Genomic DNA, 23,897 nt, shown 5'->3' on the forward strand with positions numbered 1-23,897 from the left:
AAAAAACTAGTTTTGAACTCTGGTATTTCTGACTACAGTACAATTCAGAAAACAATAATAGTATCACCTCCTACAACTCTGCATCGTTCTTGGATTTTCTACATTTTAGCTCTCCTGAAGGAAACCTGTGCTTTTGAGACATTCTTGCTTCGGGTAAAAAAAAAAAAAAATAAAACCAAAGAAATCATTTTGTCTGTCAGTGCATAAGCTTTATAAGCAGCAAGTAAATACTTTGATTTGGTTTGATTAAGATGTCATATAGGGATAAATGTTAGTGAGCTACATCTTTAAAATGGATAGCAGGAAGTTAAGGGCAAGTAAGGTGTCATGGATGTGGGTGAGGGTTAGTGAGTCAATGTTCAGTACCAGGTGGCTCATATAAACATTAAACCTCGGAGTTGCTAGGGCTTCAGGCAAATTCGGGGTTGCAAGGATAGGCAGAGGGCTTAAAACTGTGGGCAAGACTAGATAAATGAGACAGGTACTCCTCAAGAATGGAATTCCAGAAAGGTGCTTGAAATGGACTGAATCCTAAAAGCTCAGGGCTATTAGTATATTCATTGAGGACACATACATGACTGTACTACCCAACTTAATAATCAGTGTGTGGAAAAATTGTAGGTAAGAAGATGAAGAAAGTTGAAACATTTTGCTGGAGAAAGAGTGAGGGAGTGGGCGGAAGGGTAAGTTTATGACAGGAATCTTATGGATTCAGCACCTGCAGAAGTCATTCTATTCCTTTCCAGTTTAAGTTCTCATTCACTAGCAGCTGCTAGGATAGAAATTAGAAGGCAAGACCTTTTGATCATTTAATCAGTTATGTAAGATTATTGAGGATGTAGAGAAAAGTAGTTTGTAAAAACTGAATTTAGGTACAGTTTTGTGTTTTAACTAAGTAGTGTAAGACTTGAAAAGTCAAAGCCATTAGAAAATAACATGTAACTCAGTCAGCTGAATAAATGTTATATTTTGCTATTTAACATGGGCTAGAGAAAGGAGTCTTTAAAACTTTTTTCTTAAAAAAGCACTCACTAGATACTGATCCTTATGTTCTAATTTAGTTGTGAACCGTGTGCAATGATGTTTGACCTCTGTGATTCTACATGAAAAGAATTTAACCAGCTGCCCTTGCTGAATCTTTTGTCATGTCTCCTGAATGCATGGTAAATTGTTTTGTTTTTATTTTCTTGAGACCTCAGTTTTCTGCAGACATCAGTTTTTTCTTTCAGAGTTAAACTTTACAAAACTTTTCCTTTCAATAAAATTGGTTAGATATTGATGGATAGTGTCTATAGTATACGTACCTTGCTGTTTGGTGGCTCCTATATTCTGTCCTACTGCTGTGTTATACATGATACTCTTCTCTGTCTCTTGAGGGTGTGTTTTAGATCGGGGTTGGCACGACGGCCCACTCGCTTTTTGTAAGTTTTGTTGGAACATAGTTGTGCCCATTTGTGTATGTATGGTCTATGGCTACTTTGCTTTGCAGCCGAGATATATAGCTGGTAAGTTTAAAGTATTTGCCCTCTGGCCCTTTAAGAAAAAGCATGCTGACCATTGTTCTAGATCAGTGTTTCTCAAAAGTGTGGTGCCTGATCAACTTTAGCATCACCTGGGAACTTGTTAGAAATACAGATTCTTGGACCTACCACTCCAGGCCTACCAAATTAGACGTTCTGGGGTTGGGTGCAAGCAATTTGTGTTTTAAGAAGCCTTCCACATGACTCTGATGCACATTAAAAGTTTGAGAAACCCTCTTCTAGATAAATGTTTTCCAAATGTTAGTCACACATATCACTTTACTATTTTTTACCCTGTTTTAACATTTTTAATTGTCAACTCACTTTCTGAAAATTTAAGGTAACTTTAAAGTGAAAGCTTACGTCACCAGAAAAATAAATACAGTGAAAACAACATGGTGTTATAAGAGAAAACTAGATTCTGCTGTCATTTACCTGTGCTAAAAATTAGAGCTCGTTAGACATATTAATTAAACACATACTAGGCAGTAAGTGGGAACTTTTTCTTGACTTAATCATGATATAATAATCACCACCAAGTGATTGGTGTTCAAAATGTCATGCTGGTGAAATTATATAACACCTAAAATCACTTTTTGTACAAATTCCGTACTTTAGGAAATGCAGTTCTAGTTCCTTACATGGAAGGAAAGCTGTTTGAACTGTACATATCTAAGCCCCTAAGTAGAAATGACTTTTCCTTAGAAATACACACCCATAAGATGGAATGATATAGAAGTCCCTAGAGAGGTCCATTCAGCCTTCTAGGATGAAATTGCCTATTTAGCTTGATCTTAGCTCTCCATTAATGTTCCGGGCTGTGGTGGTCAGTATCTCTGCAGGATTTCACCAGCCTGTTCCACAGTGGGATTGTGAAAAGGTGCTGGTTGTTTGTCAAAGAAAACTCATGGACTAGAAACGGGAGAAGTGCTGTGATTCTGCATTATGGGCAGGCTAAGGAAAACAGTTGATTCACCTCAGATTTTAGAAACCATGTATTTTGAGAAATTATGGTGTGAGAATAAATGATTTAATATGCCTCATAGTATTACAGGGAATACTTTCCCAGACACGGTATTCTGATACTGGCTGAAATGTTTTAGGATGTAGTAATTGTTGGTGCGACTAGAACCTGAATATCTCTAGGTTGCTGGCTTGCTTCAGATTTTTCTTGCTTTATTTTTCTTAGAGATTATGGACATATTTGCTGCTTTTGTCATTTGACTCTGCAATAAAGTAGTAACATAAGACTCTGACCCTAGATGGACTGAAAGTCTAGTAGGGAGTGAAGATGTATAGTAAGTGATAAATTCTGTATGCTGATTACATATATAGATACCTAATTTTGAAAAAATGTTAATAAATATAAAAGACGGCCAAACACCTCTAAGACTGAACAAATGTTTTGTAAGTTTCCCTTAAGTTAAAAAAAAATTTTTTAAGTGTTACAAATGAAGTCTCTTAGGTTCTCCTTCACAGTTTTAGTCCTTTCCCCCAAAGGCATTTTTTGTGAATATGTCAGTGGATTTTCCTCTGTGTTGTTTCAGTACTTACAAGGCTCAGTCTCCTTCTTCATGCTAATCTGTTTTTTCATTTTAAATTCCTTTATCATTGAGTTGTCTGTCACCTCTGTCCTTTGATATTCTCATTTCCATTTTTGTTTCTTTATTTTGTTTTAGATTTGGGGAGGCTCTGCTTAGCTTTTATAGCAATCACCAACCATTGAAAACTTGCCTCATTAATAGACAGATCTGCCAAATACTTTTTCTTCTGCTCTTTTCAGCTATTTTTTCATAGCCAGAGATAGCTTTTGTTACTTCTAATTTTGTGTATAAAACATTGTGGATGATAGAAGGCACCAGATATCCAGAGTATGAGTATTATTGTATCAGAATTGCAGCTCTGTAAGTAAGCATCAAAATATAAAATTTAGCAGGCTACAACTTTTTAATAATTGACTTCGCTTAATGGCATATACCATAAAACAAAGTATATGTAATCCACTTTTAGGACTACATTTGTGGATAACTATTTATTCAAGACACACTTCTAATGTGTGCCTTAAATCTAAGAGGAGCGACATGTTGATTTCCTAAAGCATATATCCCCTGGCGGAAATGTGATGGCACTGACCCCTGCCAGTGGCCAAGACTGCTTTATAATGAGAGAAAATAGGGTTGTGGCAAGGGGTGGAATAGGATTCTTGGAATGCAGCTACTTTAGTATTTATTTTTGAACGTTTCTTTTACCATTCTGTTAGCTCTTAAAGACTCTGAGTAAGCTTTTTCTCTTGCTACAAGGCTGTTTCTCTGTTTCATTCCTTATAATTTTTTTGATATGGATTTTCACAGACAAATAGACTGGAAAATTTGAAAAATTATTTTAGCATTATTTATCTCTGATATTCAGCAAGAACGAACTTTCTTGGAAATTCCTTCTGCAGTAGGCATTGCATTTTAAAAATGGGCTTGTCATGGGGAATATGATGGTGGGGGTGATACAAGTACCGATTTGTGATGATAAACCTATAGGACCATATGAAAGAATTAAGAGGGCTAGCCTTGTAATACCCTAATTTTTTTGGATTTTTCTAGAGGAAAGGAAAGCCTCTACTAGTACTCAGGATGATTTCCTAAGTTCTGTTAGAAAGAAATGACTTGATATTTCATTTGGAAGGGAAAATGCCCTCATTAGTTTTTCCTGCTGCCATATTTGACTTGAGTATTTTTTCTTTCCTTATATAATAAATATGTTCCTGGAAAGTTTCATATGTACCAGGTCATATTAAATATTTTCAAAGCATCAATAATCATTATTTTAAGACATGGTAGTGAATGCTTTCGTAAAATGAACTTATACTTTGTACTGTATAAATATATGATGAATTAAACTGAGTGTATTTATTAACAAGGTAAATGGAGTAATGAGTTTTTTCTTTGAAGATTATTTTAAAAGGATCCTTATAGGTGAGCTTTAGGCTAAATTTAGGCTGTAGATGAGCTTCAGGCTAAAGGAACAACAAAGGTAGGTGGGAGAAGTTAGGGGTTGGTGAGACTGTTGCAGAAAGCTGTAAAAATGATCAGATTTGTTCTTTACTATAATAGTTACTGTGCAGCAGTAGCTGTTATCTTGGTTCCACAAGAAGACCTAAGAGTTTCACGAAAAGATATGAAGATGAGTGTTTGCCAGTACAGGACAGGTCTCTTCCCACTCTGTACTAGATTAGAAATTGGTGTTTATATAGTTTCCACATTCTATGGACTCATAGCTTATGTTGTAAGAAATGGTAATAAGAAGGTGAGATATTTGAAGATATGAGGGCACAGGGAAATAGGAAACTTTAAGCTTAAAGAAACTTAAAGATTATTCACTGCATTTTCTAGCTCTGGCTTTTCTTTCACTGAAAGAGTATGGAAATTATTTCAAGAGGGAGTAAGCCTACCCTGCTCCAGCCAACAGTGACACATGGCCCCAACAAGTATACCTGTGGGGAGGGGAGGGATTTGATTGTCACATCAGAGAACGTGGGAGAGCTTTTCCCCTCTTGGCCCCGTTTATAAACTACGATGCTTCTGTTTGCTTTGTGTGCTGTTGAGTTTTTCCCTCTCTGTTTTCTCTAAGCTAAGCTTTAAGCTAATTCTGTACAAAAGAAATACTAATTAGTTGTTTTTATAAATTGCTTGCCATTAATGCCTGATAAAATGCAGTAAAATAAGGATTCTGCATACCATTATATATGTCAAATATTACAAACTTTAAGGTTCTTTTGAAATTACAATACTAAACTCAGTTCACTTTTGCTTAGCCTTCACAGTTGTTGATCACATAGCATGGTCATCCACTCACAGCTTAAAAAAATACAGGGAGCATCGGAGAGAATGGGTAAAGTAAAATTTTGATGTTTTTAAAATAGCACCTAAATCTATGAAAATTGATTTGATTTATTGTTTGTATGGGGGGGAGAGGGTGGTTGGCACTCGAAGGGAGGGGGTGGATATTGGGGAAATAGCATGCACCGTGTAAAATGATGTTAGATATCATATAGGCTAAAATTATAAGTGTTGCTACTGCAGTTTGAATACAAGTCTGTTTCAGAAGAGGCAGGACCATACAGTGGCAGTGTTGGGATTTACAGTGGGCCTAGCTTTTTCTCCCTACAGATTGAAGGGGATTTTGAGAATAGCAGTTTTTGAGTAGTTTGGACAGAAGTCGCCTTTTTAGAGTGACCTGTCCATATTCCCTGAATGAAGCTGCTTTGGTAGCACCTCAGGTTCCGTTAATGTTACTGAGGAACGTTGTTTAAGAGGAACAATGTGCATTCTAGTTTTTATTGTACACCCGTGACTCAGGTGTTCCTAAATATAGGTTAGGATTCATGAAGCCCTTGAGGGGGTTGAAGAACAGAGCGAGGTTACTCTGAAGTTAGTTGTTTGGTAGAAAAAATAGAAATTTTGGGGCTTCCTTTCAAATGAAGAATACTTTTCCTTTCACAGTTCTAAATCAAGGTTTTAATCTCAATCCTTACCATTATAGTTATCTACAAAGCCTAATTAATTAGTATTGTGGAGGTTATAGAGAAGAGAGTCTGCCATGTTTTTATGGGTAGGGCATTTTGTTGTAAATTGTGTTGACTTGATCTAATCTCTGCCTCATTATTTTTAAGCTTTTCCTTTGTTTACACATTTAAAATCTGGGGGAAGAAATTAAAGAAACCAGATTTTACCCTAAAAATATTCTTGCCTCAACTTTGCTATTCCCCTACATGAAACCACTTGCCAAATCCAGATAAGATAGATTTACGTACTGTTTCCCAAACCTTCCTGCCTTCCTAAGCTTTGTCAAAGATGGTATGCCAATTTGGAATGCTCTTCTCTCCCCATTCCTTTGGTCTAAGTCCTATCTTTCCTTCAAATAATGGCTTCTATGTGTTACACGAAGCTTCCTCTAACCTCTTCAGTCCTTGTGGTCATTCTAGTCTTAGAAATCCTGAAGTACTACTATTTAATAGTATTCCATCCATTTTAGACATTCATTTGGCACTTGGATCATGCCCCCTTTTGTTGTTACTGTATTTAAATACCCTCTCTTCTCTAGGAAAGTGATGGGCTCCTTGAGGGTAGAGAGCTTGTCTTAATTAAATGCCTCTTTGTAATCCCATTGGCTGGCACAGAGGATATCTTCAGGAGTCGGCTTGATTCTTTGATTTGGATCCAGTATTAGTATAACAGGACAATTGTTTAACTTAGGTTATTTTAATAGTGAGTACATACCCAGAAACCCCAAACATAAAGTACATTTGAAGTACATTTGATTAATAAAATAATTTCTTGTATTGTAAGGACATTTGGTTCATATTTGTTTCTTATTAATTACAGCCCCTCTCCCCACCTTTGTTCTTCAGTGGGTGCTGTTTTACCTAGTTTCTTTTGAAAAACATGGTTTGGGCCAGATATATTGACAGAAATCAAAATTACTAGTATTTTTATTTTAAAATTCTTTGATTAGTCAGATGATACTTTCATGGTATAAGCCCAAATAAACTTATTAAATACTACATGGTAATATAGCCAAATTATTTTAAAATGTTAACCTTAAGGTCTCTGAAGTAAAATTTTAAAAATACCAATAGACAGATACTCAGTTGCTAATCCTTTTCATTTCTGTATCTCAGATTATTAGGAATTTTATTATTTCTTTGTTTATAAAGATTTCTTTACTGTGCAGGCTGATGTTTGATAACTGTGTTTATTGTGTTTGCTGCAGTTATCAAATAGAGCAGACGTTTATATGCAGTGAAGAATTAATTAAAAATACTTTTTGATGTTTATAGAAACGGATGCTTTTTTTAGTATCCCCACACTCATTGGGGATGATTTTGTTTAATTCATATTTGAAACTGTTTACATTTTATCTGATGGCAGTATCTTCAAGGCACATATGTTAATATTAGGTTTATGTTGTGATTTCTTACAAAATGCTCAACTAGTAAAACTTCTAAAATGTTAATTTTACTCTGAAGCCTGGCTTATAGTATTCTTGAGCCATTAGTTTGACAAAGCACTGGAACGATACTGCTGTTGCATTACTGAAAAGCTTAGATAATTGTGGCAGGGGACTTGTAGAATATATGATTTTCTCCTCTTCAAAAATTTTTTTTTAATTTCTTACCTTAAAGGTAAAATATTTTTTCTTACATGTGAGGAAGCAAAAAACCTCTAATAATGGCATTGCCATTCTGATGTGAGCTCATCAGAGTACCATTCTGACATGAGCTTAGGGCCCTGATCAGTATGAAATACGCTTTATAAAAATTTTTTTTCCTAAAACCCCAGTTGGCCCAGGGACCACTTTACAGAGCTCCAGCCTTGGACTTTTACCTATGATCAGTCCTATTCTTCTCCAGGGTTTATACTTGTTAAGTCAATATTAAAACACAGAAAACACCCCCCCGCCCTGATTTTGTTCACTTTTGTTTTCATATACAAGAATCTTAACAGTGAACATGTACTTCTAGATGCTGTATTGAAATTGCTGGCAGAGTCTATTCTATACAAACTGAACAATCTGGCCCCTTGTTTTATTTGTAAAGGTTCAATGTATCTATGCCTGACTACTTCAATCTGCAAGGGAGTGTCAGAAAGGCCCCGCATTCGCCGAGCCGTGAGTTATCACTAACTTTTCAGATGTGTTAATAAATGTGGAACAAAAAGCAGTTGTGTTTAAAAGGAAAAAAGGACCATCAAAATAACCTCTATTATAGTAGCAGGCGTGAACACTAAATGAATTACTCCAAATTGTGGTGTCAAAAATAACATTAACTAGAGACTAGCCTCTAGAAAACCTATTGTTGAACTGCTCTGAAGCTGTTGTTTTAGCCAAAAGTTACTGTTCTTAAAGTTTTATAAACCATGATTGCAAATTAATATGTTGTTTAAGTCTTTTGAACCAAGTTAAAACAATCTGAACAAAATCTTACCCTGCCTAAAAATGATAGTATTTAATTGACTTTGAGTTAAGCTCTTTAAAATAATACCATGTTAAAGGGGTAAAGTTTTAACCTTTTTTGTTACTCACATGTCAAAAACAAATTAAACAATTGAATCTCTTCCTTGAAAGTTTTAGTACAGTGTTATTTACAGTCTGTTTTGGTACCAACAGTTCTTGCTTCAGTAATTCACCAGTAGGTTTTCATTCATCAATGACTATGTCAATTTAAGGCTAAAAATAAAACACTTTCATTTCTTAGGGCTTAATCAGTCTCCTTAGAGGAAACCATCCTTAAGAATTCCCCCCTCCCAAAGAGATTTGAAGCAAAAAAAAAATCTAACTAACGTCTATTTTTTTTTGTTATTAGAGATAGTTAACTTTCTTTTTCTTATATTCTTTCAAGTTTTGAGTAGATAGGCCTATTTGACTAGCAGGTCGGAAGCTTCTGTTGCCTAGGAGGTGTATTGTGTTAAGTGAAGACAGAATAAATTTAAATGGACCCAGTTTGGCCATTTATAGCACAGACTACCTAAAACTTGGAGATATGGGACCTTTGGAGCCATTAAGTTAAATGTTTCATTTAGGCAGTGTGCCTTTGTTTGACTGGTGTGTAAGTCCTTCTTCCAGGTTTGTACACTCTTAAACACGTCATTCTACCCTCTCTAACTCCTCCCAGCAGCAAAAGGGAGACACTTCAGCTGGAACAAAATAGTGGAAGAAATGGCGTCTGGGGTTCAGTGGGGATTCGCAGTGTGTATGCAATGTTTGCAAGATTACTTTTTATGTTTTTCAATTAATGTAAATAATTACAGAATGAATCAGTGCTTAGTGTCAATGTAGGGAACATCGTATACCAATAGAAATTCTCCTAGTGGGTCTGCTGCAAGTCGTTTAACCTCTTGGGTCCTCAGTTTTCTCATCTACAGTATGAAGGAGTTGGACTCAATAATCTTTAAGGTCCATTCCTGCTCTAAATCCTGTGCTTTTCTGAAGAACTCTATTTAACAGAATGCATTGCTTTCCCACTTTGACTGTTTGAATTACATGTGCAGTACATGTACTGCAACTGCATGTTGTCTAAAATAGTTTTTCTGTAGGATATTATATGAACTAACCCCTCTTGAGGTGATTTATAAATGTGTGTGTATAGCCACACATAAAAAGCTAGTGTTAGTAGGGCTCTCAGAAAATACATATTTTCTAAATGTCTAACCTTGAATGTCATTAACTTTCCTCTATTACAGGAGATACTACTCGTCAACGAATCAAATTCAGTGATGACAGAGTGTGCAAGAGTCACCTTCTCAACTGTTGCCCCCATGATGTCCTGTCTGGAACTGTATGTGTTTATTAAATCTATTATTTTATTGTTGGTATACTACAAAAACAAAGTACTTGATAACGTCTTAGTTTTGTGTCAAATTACTCTGCAGTGATTTTTTTTAAAAACACTTGTTAGCAGAGCAATTTACATCTATTATATTCAGGTTGATTATTTAGGTCTGCAATAATGGGATTCCTCACAGAAATTATTGCTATTTTACTTTATAATATTTTCCATTCTTTAGAGCATTTATTTGGAACAAAGAGACAGTTATAATACATCAGTTACATTTTTAGTTTAGAAATAATGTAAATGATTTTTTAAATTATTTGCTTCAGTGTTGAGCATAGGAGACTTTTATCTAAAACAGTTTACATTTTCATTAAGATTTCTGCACATTTGTAGACATTATTGTGAAGCAATATATTGGTAATTACTTAAATTCACAGTAAAGTTTGTGAGTAGTGTTGTTGGTTAAAACTCACTTATATTGCTTACTCCTGATAATACATAAAGCTCACTTAATTTATATTCTACATCTAGTGATGTTAGTTTATCTTAAAGTATTATAATTTTTAATTTGATGGATAAATCACATGATCATGGATCTGTAGAACAAAGGATTTTGTTACCTGGGTTTTGGATTTGATTGAAATGATACTTTCAAGAGCTCCTGGTCACCCGGATAGCACAGGAGGGCTGGTAGGGCTAAATATTTAGCTGATTTTGTCATTTTTCTAAAATGAAAGGATTTCATACTTCATTTGAAGAAGCAGTGAGGTCCCTTAATTAAAAATGTCTAAATGAATGGTTTCTTCTGCCATAGGATGTGGGATGTTAGTTCCCTGACGAGGGATGAGACCCACGTTCCCTGTAGTGGAAGTGTGGAGTCTTGACGAGTAGTGTCTTTTTGATAGGAGTAGAATACCCCAAATGTATAGGTATCCAGGCATTTTTGATTTAAAAAAGCACCTGTCTTTTGGGGGCTTCTCTGATAGCTCAGTTGGTAAAGAATCCACCTGTGGTTCAAGAGACCCAGTTTGATTCCTGGGTCAGGAAGATCTGCTGGAGAAGGGAAAGGCTACCCACTCCAGTATTTGGTCTTCCCTGTAGCTCAAATGGTAAAGAATCTGCCTGCAATGCAGGAGACCTGGGTTCTATCCCTGAGTCAGGAAGGTCCTCTGAAGGGAATGGCAGTCCTCTCCAGTATTCTTGCCTGGAGAATCCCATGGACAGAGGAGCCTGGTGGGCTACAGTCCATGGGGACCCAAAGAGGCATACATGACTGAGTGACTAACACTACTACACTTGTCTTTTTCCAATAGGAAAGACCATTGAAACTGTGTTATATAAGTTAATAGAAGTGCTAACATTTAAAAAAATATATAAATACTTAAATGTATTTTTTAAGTATCAATATATTACAAGACAAGCATACCAGTTTCTCAGGGCTTGAATTAGGACTGTGACAGATATCTCTGTTAGACCCTCATATCTACTCTTTAGAATTTGCATAATTAAAATATTCTGCTCTGCTGTAATATTGAAATCTATATTATCTGTAGTTATCTGTGGTATTATTTGATTCTTCACATTTACTGTTTAACTCTTAATGATACTTAATGGATAAATTATCACTTCAAATGAATTTTGAGAACAAGATTAGTTGATAAGTGGCAGGATTTCAGTTTTTGGTACTTTAAAACCAGCAAGAGCAAGACTTTGACATATTATTACATTCTTCAGTTATGGCATTTAATAATAATTTTAAAAATCTGATATCACAGTTGTGCTTTTGCATTTTATAATTATATAATTCAGTTACACTCATTTATTTCTCTGTTGGGTAAAACAATTTGTTGAGTATATGTTCCATAGTTAGCCTTAATGATAGTAAAGTGATTTATTAAAAATTATTCAGTTCTGTTGATTTAAAGTAAAACTGGGACCAAAGCCAAATTTTCTGAGGTCTAGTTTTATTCACTCTAGTTTTATTTACTCTGTAGGTAATACTTAATCCTTCATCATGTTGGTCTTAGACTTTCATTGTAAAATTCTTGCTGGTGGATTTGTAAGAAGCACATTTTTTCAAATTTCAGTGTTTCTGTAGTATGCATCTTAAAATTGATGATAGAAAAATACTGTTTTAATTTGTAACATTTTTCTTACAGTGAGGCTTAAAATTGGTGTTTTGGATCACATGAAAAGTAGCGAATGACCTTTGAAAGGCACTTGTTAGAGAAATTCTATATGAGACCTATCTTCTTTATGTCAGCTTAATAGGCAAGAGATTGTCATTTATGTAAGGATGGAGTTAAGTCCTTATGAGCCTCTGAAGCAAAATTTTCAGGGCTGGCTCTAGAATTTTGTAAGAGTCCAAGGTTGTCTAGAGTGATGAACTTGAGAACCTGAAACCACCCATGAGTGACTGTCTCATGACGCTTACTGTAATACTAAAAAGGGCTGTTTATAGCAGTTTTTGGAGAAGGCAATGGCACCCCACTCCAGTACTCTTGCTTGGAAAATCCCATGGACGGAGGAGCCTGGTGGGCTGCAGTCTATGGGGTCGAAAAGAGTCGGACACGACTGAGCGACTTCACTTTCTCTTTTCACTTTCCTGCATTGGAGAAGGAAATGGCAACCCACTCCAGTGTTCTTGCCTGGAGAATCCCAGGGACGGGGAAGCCTGGTGGGCTGCCGTCTATGGGGTCGCACAGAGTCGGACACGACTGAAGTGACTTAGCAGTAGCATAGCAGTTTATCCTGTGTGCGTGTGGTTTTTACCTACAGAGCTCTGACTTCTTGAGCAACCAGTCTCTGTAGGGCTAATGCTTTTCTGGCATTAATAGTGAATCTAATAGTTCACACCTCTGTATGTTGAAAATATTTTTTGACCTGTTAGATCACAGATGAAAAGAACCAAATTGTAATTATTGATTTTATAGTGCTTTTTGTCTTTTTTATAACTAAAAGTTGCCCTTTAGTTTTCCAGACCTTGTTCCTCAGATCTGTCACTTCCAAGAGAATATGACTCATCAGTGTTCTAGATTATTTAGCAGAAGATAACCCAAAAATATATTCTTTGGCTTTTCTTTATTATTATTGTAAAAAGGTTGAACTTTATACTGAGTACTTGGAGAGAAAGGGTATGGTTTCTGAAAACATACTCATAACTGACAAATTGGAATATTTTTGAAATTCACTTTGATGAAAATGGCCCTGTAGCATTGTACCTTTCTTTAGTCTGGTACTTTGGTATAACCTTTTTTTTTTTTTTTGGAGTATAGTTGATTTACAAAGTTGTATTTCAGGTATACAGCAGACAGATTCAGTGTTTTACACGCACACAGTGTTTACGCACACACACACACACAAATACAGTTGTTTGTTTAGTCGCTTAAGTCCATGTGACCCGTGTGCTGTAGCCCGCCAGGCTCCTCTGTCCATGGGATTTCCCAGGCAAGGATATTGGAGTGGATTGCCATTTCCTTCTAATTCAAAAGCTTGGATTATTTTCCTATTCATCTAGAACTTTTTGTTTGTCCCACTCTTTTCATCCTTTGGTCCATTTAGTTGTCTCCTTATATTTAGCATGCATAAAGTAGACAGCACCCCCTTTCAGATTTAGGCAAAACAAAAAGCCTAAGAGTTGTCATCTCCCCCTGCTCCCTCCCTCCACCAAAATAAACCACATTATTTCTGGTTCATATATTCCCTAAGGAAAGATAAGGATATTGAAATGCTTAAAAAAATCTTTGCATCTAGTTCTTGGGAACCTGGGGAAAAGGTATGTAATAGTAGTAATTTACAGAAGGCATTAAATCGGAAGCAGGCGGCATCAGAGATTGAAATTAAGATCTGCAGGGATGGGGATGTATACTCATAATACATTTATCCTAAATTCAAAAATGGCCACTATTAATTTTCTTACAGACTTCATCATAGGATAATTTTAGTGTTGACAGGCCATCATGTCTTCTAGCTTAAGGCCATCATTTTATATAGATAGAAAAATTAAGATTCAGGGAAATTGTCTTTGTCAGATGTCTCACAAATAATCATGGTATATTATGCCACGTGGGAATCTTAGAGTTATTTTAATCCAAATACTTCTTTAATGTTTTATGTTTGTAAAGAGCTGATCTTGAGAAATACTTCAGTTCAGTTGCTCAGTCGTGTCTGACTCTTTGCAACCCCATGGACTGCAGCACGCCAGGATTCCCTGTCCATCACCAACTCCCAGAACTTGCTCAGACTCATGTCAATGATGCCATCCAAACATCTCATCCTCTGTCATCCCCTTCTCTTCCTGCCTTCAATCTTTCCCAGCATCAGGGTCTTTTTCAGTGAGTCAGTTCTTTGCATTGGGTGGCCAGGTACTGGAGCTTCAGCATCAGTCCTTCCAATGAGTATTTGGACTGATTAACTTTAGGATTGACTGGTTTGATTTCCTTGCAGTCCAAGGGACTCTCAAGAGTCTTCTCCAACACCACAGTTCAAAAGTATCCCTTCTTCAGGGCTCGGCTTTCTTTATGGTCCAACTCCCACGTCCATACATGACTACTGGAAAAACCATAGCTTTGATTAGACAGACCTTTGACAGCAAAGTCATGTCTCTGCTTTTTAATATGTTGTCTAGGTTGGTCATAACTTTTCTTCCAAGAAGCAAGCGTCTTTTAATTTCATGGCTGCAGTCACCATCTACAGTGATTTTGGAGCCCAAGGAAATAAAGTCTGTCACTATTTCCATTGTTTGCCCATCTATTTGCCATGAAGTGATGGTACCAGATGCCATGATCTTCGTTTTCTGAATGTTGAGCTTTAAGCCAACTTTTTCACTCTCTTTTACTTTTCATCAAGAGGCTCTTTAGTTCCTCTTTGCTTTCTGCCATAAAGGTGGTGTCATCTGCATATCTGAGATTATTGATATTTCTCCTGGCAACTTTTATTCCAGCTTGTGCTTCATCCAGCCCGGCAATTTGCATAATGTACTCTGCATATAAGTTAGATAAGCAGGGTTGACGTACTCCTGTCCCAATTTGGAACCAGTTCTGTTGTTCCATGTCTGGTTCTGACTGTTGCTTCTTGACCTGCATACAGATTTCTCAGGAGGCAGGTAAGGTGGTCTGGTATTCCCATCTCTTGAAGAATTTTCCACAGTTTGTCGTGGTCCACATAGTCAAAGCCTTTGGTGTAGTCAATAAGGCAGAAATAGATGTTTTTCTGGAACTGTCTTGCCTTTTCTATGATCCAGTGGATGTTGGCAATTTGATATCTGGTTCCTCTGCCTTTTCTAAATCCAGCTTGAACATCTGGAAGTTCTCACGTTCTGTTGAAGCCTGGCTTGGAGAATATTGAGCATTACTTTGCTAGCATGTGAGATGAGTGCAATTGTGCAATAGTTTGAACATTCTTTGACAGTGTCTTTGGGATTGGAATGAAAACTGACCTTTTCCAGTCTTGTGGCCCCTGCTGAGTCTTCCAAATTTGCTGGCATATTGAGTGCAGCACTTTAACAGCATCATGTTTTAGGACTTGAAATAGCTCAGCTGGAATTCCATCACTTCCACCAGCTTTGTTCATAGTGATGCTTCCTAAGTCCCACTTGTCTTTGGACTCCAGGAGAAATACTTAGGGACAGGGATAAGGTAAAATTTTATCTGCTTCTTTGAAGTGATTGGATGGGAGTATTGGTTGTCAAAATTCCTGAGTCGATTTTATGGTGTCCCCAGTAGGTTCTGGGTTTTATCCAAAATGAAATTTTTATTAATCAGAACTCCTTTACTGCTTCTCTCTTGAGACCTGGTTAAAGTCAGTTCCTTGAATACCTCCAAACCTGAACTTTACAACTGCTGAAGTGTGTTTGATAGTACAAATTTAAAGGAGCCATGAAAGTTTAGAGAAGCATTATAAGAAATAAACCTGCACAAAATTTTCTCAGCCACTAAGTAGAATGTAAATTTCATAGTGAGAGCAGACCCGTTTCGTTCAGTGCTGTATCTAGCATCTAGAATGGTGTCCTTCCCTTGTGTTAACATGAATAATCAATCACCCAGAAGTAGGACATGGAACACGTGTTGTTCAGAGCAAGCTTTAAGTTTCAAAAATTAATTATTGTGGGAAAAAGTGTTACCTTCTAATGGATAAGGAGTGTATCTTGATTTTGGATTACTTACCAAAACATGACAGCAGTGGTTTTACATATATATATGAAAAAGTCTGTAGATAATTTAAACTCATAACCTTTTCTCTGGAAAGGGTTTGTTTTGAGACACTTAAGATTTTTAAGCAAGTGTTTGTTTTTTTAATATAAATTTATTTATTTTAATTGGAGGCTAATTACTTTACAATACTATATTGGTTTTGCCATACGTCAACGTGAATCCACCACAGGTGTACACGTGTTCCCCATCTTGAACCCTCCTCCCGCCTACCTCCCTGTACCATCCCTCTGGTAAGCAAGTGTTTTTAACATTAGGTTCCCTAGTGATCTAGTGGTTAGGATTTAGCATTCTCACTGCCATGGCCTGGATTCAGTCCCTGGTCAAGGAACTGAGATGTCCCTTAAGCTGTCGTGGCATGGCTAAAATAAAAAAAGAAAAGAAGGAAAGCAAAATAAAACACACGCCTAGATAACTAGCTTGAAATTTTTTCCCCCTAATTTCTATGACCCCCAGTTTCTAGAGCTTCCCAATTTGTGAAACTGCCAGATAACCCAGGTTTTTAGCAGAATTGGCTTTTGAGATGTTCTTACATTATCAAACTTGCTGTTTGTATTTTAGTCTCGGTTTCTTACAAAAATTCCTTTAACAAGCAGTTCTAGAGAATGCCTTACACTAAAAATACATTTGATGCCTAGGAAATCAGAGGCACATTAAGAGCTTCCCAGTGAATAATTTGATCTTTACTGCCACACTTCACAGAGAAGGCAGCGGCACCCCACTCCAGTACTCTTGCCTGGAAAATCCTATGGACGAAGGAGCCTGGTAGGCTGCAGTCCATGGGGTCGCTGAGGGTCGGACACGACTGAGCGACTTCACTTTCACTTTTCACTTTTCATGCATTTGAGAAGGAAATGGAAACCCACTCCAGTGTTCTTGCCTGGAGAATCCCAGGGACGGGGGAGCCTGGTGGGCTGCCGTCTACGGGGTCGCAGAGAGTCAGACACGACTGAAGTGACTTAGCAGCTTAGCAGCAGCCACACTTCAAAAACCTAGTCCTTTTTATGGCTGACTAATAATATTCCATTGTATGTATGTAGCACAACTTCTTCATCCATTCATCTGTTGATGAACATCTAGGTTGCTTCCAAGTCCTAGGTATTGTAAATAGTGCAGCTCTGAACATTGGGGTACATGTTCTTTTTCAGTTGTGGTTTTCTCAGGGTATGTGCCCAGTAGTGGGATTGCTGGATCATATGATAGTTTTATTCATAGCTTGTTAAGGAAACTGCATACTATTCTCCATAGCGGCTGTATCAGTTTACATTCAGGGAGTTCAATCGTGTGCAATGTGACAGGTATAGGAATGGGGAATGGCCGGGGAGGCTCAGGAAGGAGGGGGAGGGGTCATAAATGTACTTGTGTCTGATTCACACTGTTGTATGGCAGAAGCCAGCACAATATTGTAAAGCAGTTATCCTACGATTAAAAAAAAGAAAAACCCAGTCCTGGGGACTTCCCTGGCAGTCCTAGTGGTAAGGAGTTCGCCTTCAAATGCAGGCGGTGTCGGTTCAGTCTCTTGAGCCCAAAAAATGAAAACATGAAACAGAAGCAATGTTGTAACAAATTCAAAAAAGACTTAAAATGGTCCACATTTTAAAAAAGAAACAAATTTGAAACCAAGTCCTGAATATAATTTGGAGTATTATTGACTTGGGATATGAATACCCTGAACTGTTCAGCTTCAGGTGGTTCTGTCCTTTGGAAATAACCTTTTTCTATTGTTCTGAATAATCTTGCAGTCATTCATTTCATGTTCCTAAAACAAGTTAATATACTTTAGGCTTGTGGAAGTAATCTTTTAAAAGGAGACCCTGAGACCATCTCTGGGTCTTGTTCTACTTTAGTGTCTCTAGTTAAGATCAGTCAGCATATTTGTCCATGACACTTGCATTAATGGTTAAATACAAAAGTACATATATGTAAATATACGTGCATCTATTGTGCTCATGTCCAGTCTTTGTAGATCAAATACAAATTAATTTTACTTTTCATTTTTATTCTGTGCTGTTGAATCAGTTTGAGGGAAAAAATCTTTTGAAACTTAAATTTCAGCTATGTAAAAGTAGAGTTGTATACTGAGCTTCATCTCCCCATATTCCAGCTTCATAAGTATTTTACACACAACTACCTTATGTCATTTATAATTACTTAATGTCCTCTTCATCCTTTTGTTTGTTTTTTGAGGTAAATCTTAACATTTTGGACCTGTCATTTAGGATAACTCTTGAAACACTATAAAGTAGCAAAGACCAGTAACTTCCAAGCAAAGAAGAATAAGGTCTGGAAGTCATTGTTCAAGCAGATTGTTTTTAATACCCTGGTACTTGGTCAGTAAATTTCACTGTCACATTGGTTTTTCTTTTGGGGGCGGGGCAGGGTGTTCTGTGGGATCTTAGTTCCCCAGGGATTGAACCTGGACCCTCCACAGTTAAGAGTGTGGATCCTAACCACTGAACTGCCAGGTAGTTCCCACACATTTGTTTTTCTGTACAATGGCTCTCAATAAATGTTTATTATTTAAAAACTAGGAATCATCACTCAGTAATCTCTTGAACATTTTAGGTCTTTTTTAGACGTAGGAACAGTTTTAAAAATTGCATTTTAACAAATCTGAATTAGTGTGTTCTCTGAGGCTATTCATTGAGAAAGGTGGGATGGAGTTATAAATGCATTGTTTGGAAGAATCAGACTGTGAACACAAAGCAAACATAGTAATAAATGAAAACTTGAAACATATTTTTATTGTACAGGTAATTAACCGCAGGCATCAAACAAAATCATAAAATGTCTTATCACTGAAAATGTTTTTTTTTAATGTGATGCATTCTACCTTGATGTGCTGGTGGCAAGGTCAAATGACTTAGTATAATCCTTCCTTATTCAAGGGTAGTTACAAAGGAAACTTTTAAAAACATTTGATGTTTTACTCTGATTTATATTGACTAAAACATCTTGACTATATATTACTCTATAGCCTTTTTGTTGGTCTATAAAGTCAAAAAATATAAGCATATATGTTGATGTGTTTGTATAATGCAATTTTGTAAAATATCTAACTTTAGGTAGATTTTTGTGTGTTCCCTACCCCTTTTGTATTTATTATTACAGTGTTTGGAACAATGAAGTTAAGCAGAGGAAGAAATAGAAAAGGGTGAGCAAGAGTATCAGATTAATGAGGGTTAGATGGAAAATGTAAAGAAAATTCACAGTAAAAATTAACAGAAAATTCTCTTTCAAGAAATTAATTTTTTTTTTTTAATATCTGGGAGTGTTGCTGATTGCTGAGATCAGCATTCATTCATTAATTCACTTAAATACATATTGAGGACCTGCTCCGTGTCATATGCAAAAATGCTGGAGATAACAAGTATATCGGGGTTTCTCTTTCAGTGATGGGAGCTTACCTTCTAAGGTTCTTTCACAATCAAGTGTGAAAAGAAACACTGTGATTTCAGGAATGTTGCAAGCCCTGTGACAAAAATGCGTGGTTAGATCTGGGATGGTGGGCAAGGGGCTGCTATGACAGGACAACTGGAGAAAACATTTTGATGAGATGACATTTGAAGAGTTCTAAATGTGGGGAAAAGAAGCCAGTTATTCCTGAGAGGAAATAAATTTGGCATATATCGCCTCCACTCAAAAACTTTTGGTCGTTCCCTATTATGTATTTATATATGGTCAAAAATCTGAAAGTCTTCAGTTGGATCTGTCTCTTCTTTGAATAAATAAATCAGTTTGGTCCTCTGTTTGGACCAGACTGATTTTTTCATTGTTGTCTCACTGCTGTCCTTGCCCAGCATGTTCATTATTGCCTATCCGCCTTTCTATGCCTGGAATAACCGTTTCTCTACAAATTTAAATCCTGCCTAGGACACTACATGTGATTTCTCTGAACCCCAGGGGAGCACCTACCCTCCATATTACCGAGTGGTCACTTGTTTTATCTTGTTTATATATATCCTTTCTCTCCTTGATTAGATGGTCTTTGTGAGGCAAGGCCTTCTGTTTTAATTTTATCCCGTTATGTTTGCATATCTAAGATTAGAAATGGATGAGATATTTCCTACTGTATTCATGAAAAAACATTCATTAAGAAATCGTAAACAAAGAGCTTTATTTTTCTTTATCCACTCAGGAAAAAGTGAACTTGGAGGAAGAACATTCAAGTGAGAATGGGCAGTTAACAAGTGGGGAAGTGGTGGAAAAGCAGGAGCTACTTGGTGCGTTCACAGTGGGCCCCATTCCTCTTCATTCGCCACTCATGTTTAGTTTGTTAGTTTTGAGTGCCAGCATTGGAATTAGGATGTTAAAACATCCTAATTAAAACATCCTTCTTAAAACAATTGTGGCATAACTGAAACTCGTATCCAGGTTTTGTCATTTCAAGACTTCTTCCGAAGTTTTTTCAGCTTTCTCTTGTTCTTAAGCTGGGTCTTAAGGTGGGCACTGAACATGGATGGAAGAGCAAGATTTTATCATTGTGAGGAGGAGGAGGAAGAAAGTGAAGATGTAAAATGTGAAGATGTAAAATGTGAAGATGTGAACGTCAAAGTATAGATGATTTGTGTTTTGGAAAATAGCGTTGGCATTGGAACCATGCATGGAATGGTTCAGATGCTAGACTAAGGGTTTGTATTTGCTGTGCTCTCTCCCCTGCTGTCATGGTTTTGTTTTACTTTTTCTTCAGTTGGTATGTATTCCTTTTAGTACTTTACCAATATTGCTGTCCATTCTTAAATTGCTTGCTGTCTGACAAGGATGTTCGTCCACCTAGTAGTGTGGTGTTAATGCTTCTGAAACAGGTTTTATCATGTCATATTCCTGTCCAAGTAGTCCAGCATTCTTCTCTGCCGCAGAGAAAGTTCTGCATGTGTTGATTCACATTCAGAATCTTCCACAGTGTAGTCAGTCTGTAAGTAAATTGTGCTGCAGTCCTGAAGTTCTGGAGAAAAGAGAAGTTCTGAGAGATTAAGTGAATTTCTCACAGTTAAATGGATAATGAGATATGGGATAATGAGAAAATGGGATATTTTCTGAGTTCAGACCAGGTCAGTGCCTGGTCTGTCATATTTTATTTATTACTTTGGCAATATAGTCTTCAAGTAGAAGAGGAAAAGCATAAAACATAGAAGTTTCCCCTTGTTCGTCATACCCCTCTTCCCAGAACTAAACCCTGTTAACAATTTAATGTACAACTTCCACTCTCCTTTCTGTGCATTTACGAGTATGTGTGATGTGTGTGTTTTAACAAATAGCATCTTTGAATTTTTCTCACTTGTCTTGGAGAAGTTTCCATATCAGTGGTCTATATTTTTTAAATGCAGATATAATATCTTACAATATAGCCATTCCCTAAGTTACTTATCCAGTGACTCTTAATTGCTCTTGTTTTTGGTGTGCAGTATGGCAGTGGAATGCTTGTATATACATCTTTATTTACATTTAATTCAACCGTTATCCAAAAATCTAAACAAAATATTCAACCTCACAGCAGTGTCTCTTTAAAAATGGCTAAGTTGTGGGTTATGCAAACCTGATCTGTGTTGGAATTTCAAAAGAACAGTTAAAAAGCACTTAACAGAATCAGCTTTGTTAAATAGTAAAACATAAAATGTTGGGAGGTTGTAAGAGAATTCTGTTACCAAGATCAGGTATAGTTATTTGATCAAGACTTCACGGAAAAAGTGGATTTAGGATGGAGAGGGCAAAATGCAGAACTGAATTTATCCATTTTCCCAATAATCTAAGAATTTAAATGTGCATTAATTAAAACACCAAGAGTAAGTTTGTGGAAAGAATTTATGGAGTAAATTACTTGTTAAATTTAAAAATTTAAAACTCTTCCTGTGGCTTTCATCGTAAATAGTTATTTTAAGTTAAAATAAATGACCAAACATTTTATTTTGTTCAGTTTGAAGCTCAACTATTTCAAAAGAGAAGCAGTAGCAACAGAAAATATCCGTGCACTTAGTGTTCAAAGCACTGTTGCACCATCAGTGATGGAGTCAGGTTCATGCTTAGTCATGGTGTGGTTCTACCATGCTTGGCTCTGGTGGCTTTTTAATTACATTACTAGGGTCATGAAGAGCATTACTATACTTTCCCTTCACTCAGTTTTACAGTGGCAGGTAATTGTTGAGTTTATTTTGGCTTCTTAAATACTCATGTGCACAATATGACGCCAGTGTAAGTGCTTAGTAATGATGTTACAGACTGAAGAAAAAACATGGCTAGTATCCAGAATTGAAAATCTGCCTTTTTACACATACTGTCCTAATAGGTCCCTGAAGAAATAAGCACTGAGGCTATTGGGCTGGGGGGGGTGGGGGGGGATTTTCATCATAACTAGGCTCTTTGAGCTCCTACAGCTTTGGCCCCCAAATCTACTTTGGTGAGCTAGACAAGACTAAAGCTGAAGATACTTTTAGCCCACCATAGTGAAAAGCCCAAGTAAGTCTTCCTTCTGGAGGAGAGGAGTGCATAGGGAAAAACAGAAGAGTAGCTCAAAACAGTTAAGAAGAAAGGGAGCCTCCAAAAGGATAAAATCCAAGGAGAGGCTAAGAAGACCTTCCCTTTTCAGAGCTCAGACCAATTTTGCCCTAGTCCAATTTTGCATCTTGACCACCCTTGCTTAAGGATAGGACCCTCTGTGCCAAATGTTCTTCTCTGCCCAGTTTTGTTCATTCAGTAAAGGTTAAATATTTCAAGCATTTTGATGTACAGACCCAGATATGTAGTGGATAAAGTAGAAAAAAGTCTTTATCCTTGTGGAGCTCACATTTTCCCTTCCATGAGTCCCCCACAAGGCACATATTCCCCCAGCTCTACTCCTTTCACCCAGATTCCAACTTTGCTATAGTGACATAATTGGATCTTTTTTTAGTGTTCATTGTGTTCTTGATCCACATAGTTGCTTTTGTTTTGATTGGTTGTGTGGTGTGAATTTAAAGATAGAGGCGGGCAGGGGGCGGGGGGAGCCTGGAATTCCTGCCAAAGGATAGTATGGGTGGACGACAGATGTTTAGGTTAAGCGCAGTGAGGCAATTAACATGTTTCTGAAAACAGATTGGAAATACAGTTAAGCACAAGATAAAAATAAGGGAGATTGCTGAAGTAAAGGCATTAGACAGCTGCTTTGAATATCTGCAGTACAGAGCTTTTTTAGATGTGATGGGGAATGATTGTCGACTAAAAATACTAAAAGATAAATTAGTACTGAAATAATTGGAATTAGCATAATAAAGCAGAAGAGGTGTTAGAGCAGAAATCTCTAACCAGATTTCCTAATGAGTGCCCTGAAGAAGGCAGTCTGTGTGCTTCAGTTCCGTCCTCTTTGAAATGGGGATAAAACTAGATCAAATAGTGAGTCACAACACTGTGCATTAAAAACTTCTGGGGGACTTTTACAATTCAGTTTTTGGAGGTTAGGGCTTGGGCCTATTTTCAGAAGCTTCCACTGATAATATTTAAATCCAAGTTCAGATTCAGAACTGCTCCCAAGATCAAAGGCATTTCCAACGCTGACATCTTAACATTTGATGAAGTAAGTGTAGCATGAACAGCTATAGCTGTGGAAATATGTGTAAATAGGATTGTTGGGATGAGTAATATTAAGATATTATTAAATCAACAGGCTAGTGTAACAGAGGGTAAGAACATTCTTTTGCCATTAACTTCCTTCATTCCTCTTATTTTCCTGCAATTTTTTTAAAGGGTATTAAGTGTTTTTCTAGTTATTTGTTTTGTTTTGTTTTAATAAGCATTGCCTAATAAACAGCTTTGAATTTCCAGACATCTGTAGAAAGTTTCAGTTGCTGTTGCTTCTCACTGGAAATCTCCTTA

The 23,897-nt window shown here is 36.7% G+C and overlaps 1 protein-coding gene across 6 annotated transcripts in view; it reads left to right on the forward strand.

Moving 5' to 3' along the window:
- LUC7L2 (LUC7 like 2, pre-mRNA splicing factor) overlaps positions 1-23,897 on the forward strand; it is a 56,650-nt gene that overhangs the window by 5,044 nt on the left and 27,709 nt on the right. For 2 of the 6 annotated variants that reach the window (XM_061414863.1, XM_061414867.1), the window contains exon 2: positions 9,752-9,846. In XM_061414863.1, coding sequence (XP_061270847.1) covers positions 9,752-9,846 — 95 coding nt within the window. Of the gene's footprint in view, positions 1-1,061; positions 1,164-5,325; positions 5,403-8,109; positions 8,181-9,751; positions 9,847-23,897 lie in introns of those variants that run through there. The other 4 variants (XM_061414865.1, XM_061414864.1, XM_061414862.1 and 1 more) reach the window with 4 other exon arrangements.

The sequence above is a fragment of the Bos javanicus genome, chromosome 4 (genome assembly GCF_032452875.1).
Source record: "Bos javanicus breed banteng chromosome 4, ARS-OSU_banteng_1.0, whole genome shotgun sequence".
NCBI classification, from domain to species: Eukaryota; Metazoa; Chordata; class Mammalia; order Artiodactyla; family Bovidae; genus Bos; species Bos javanicus.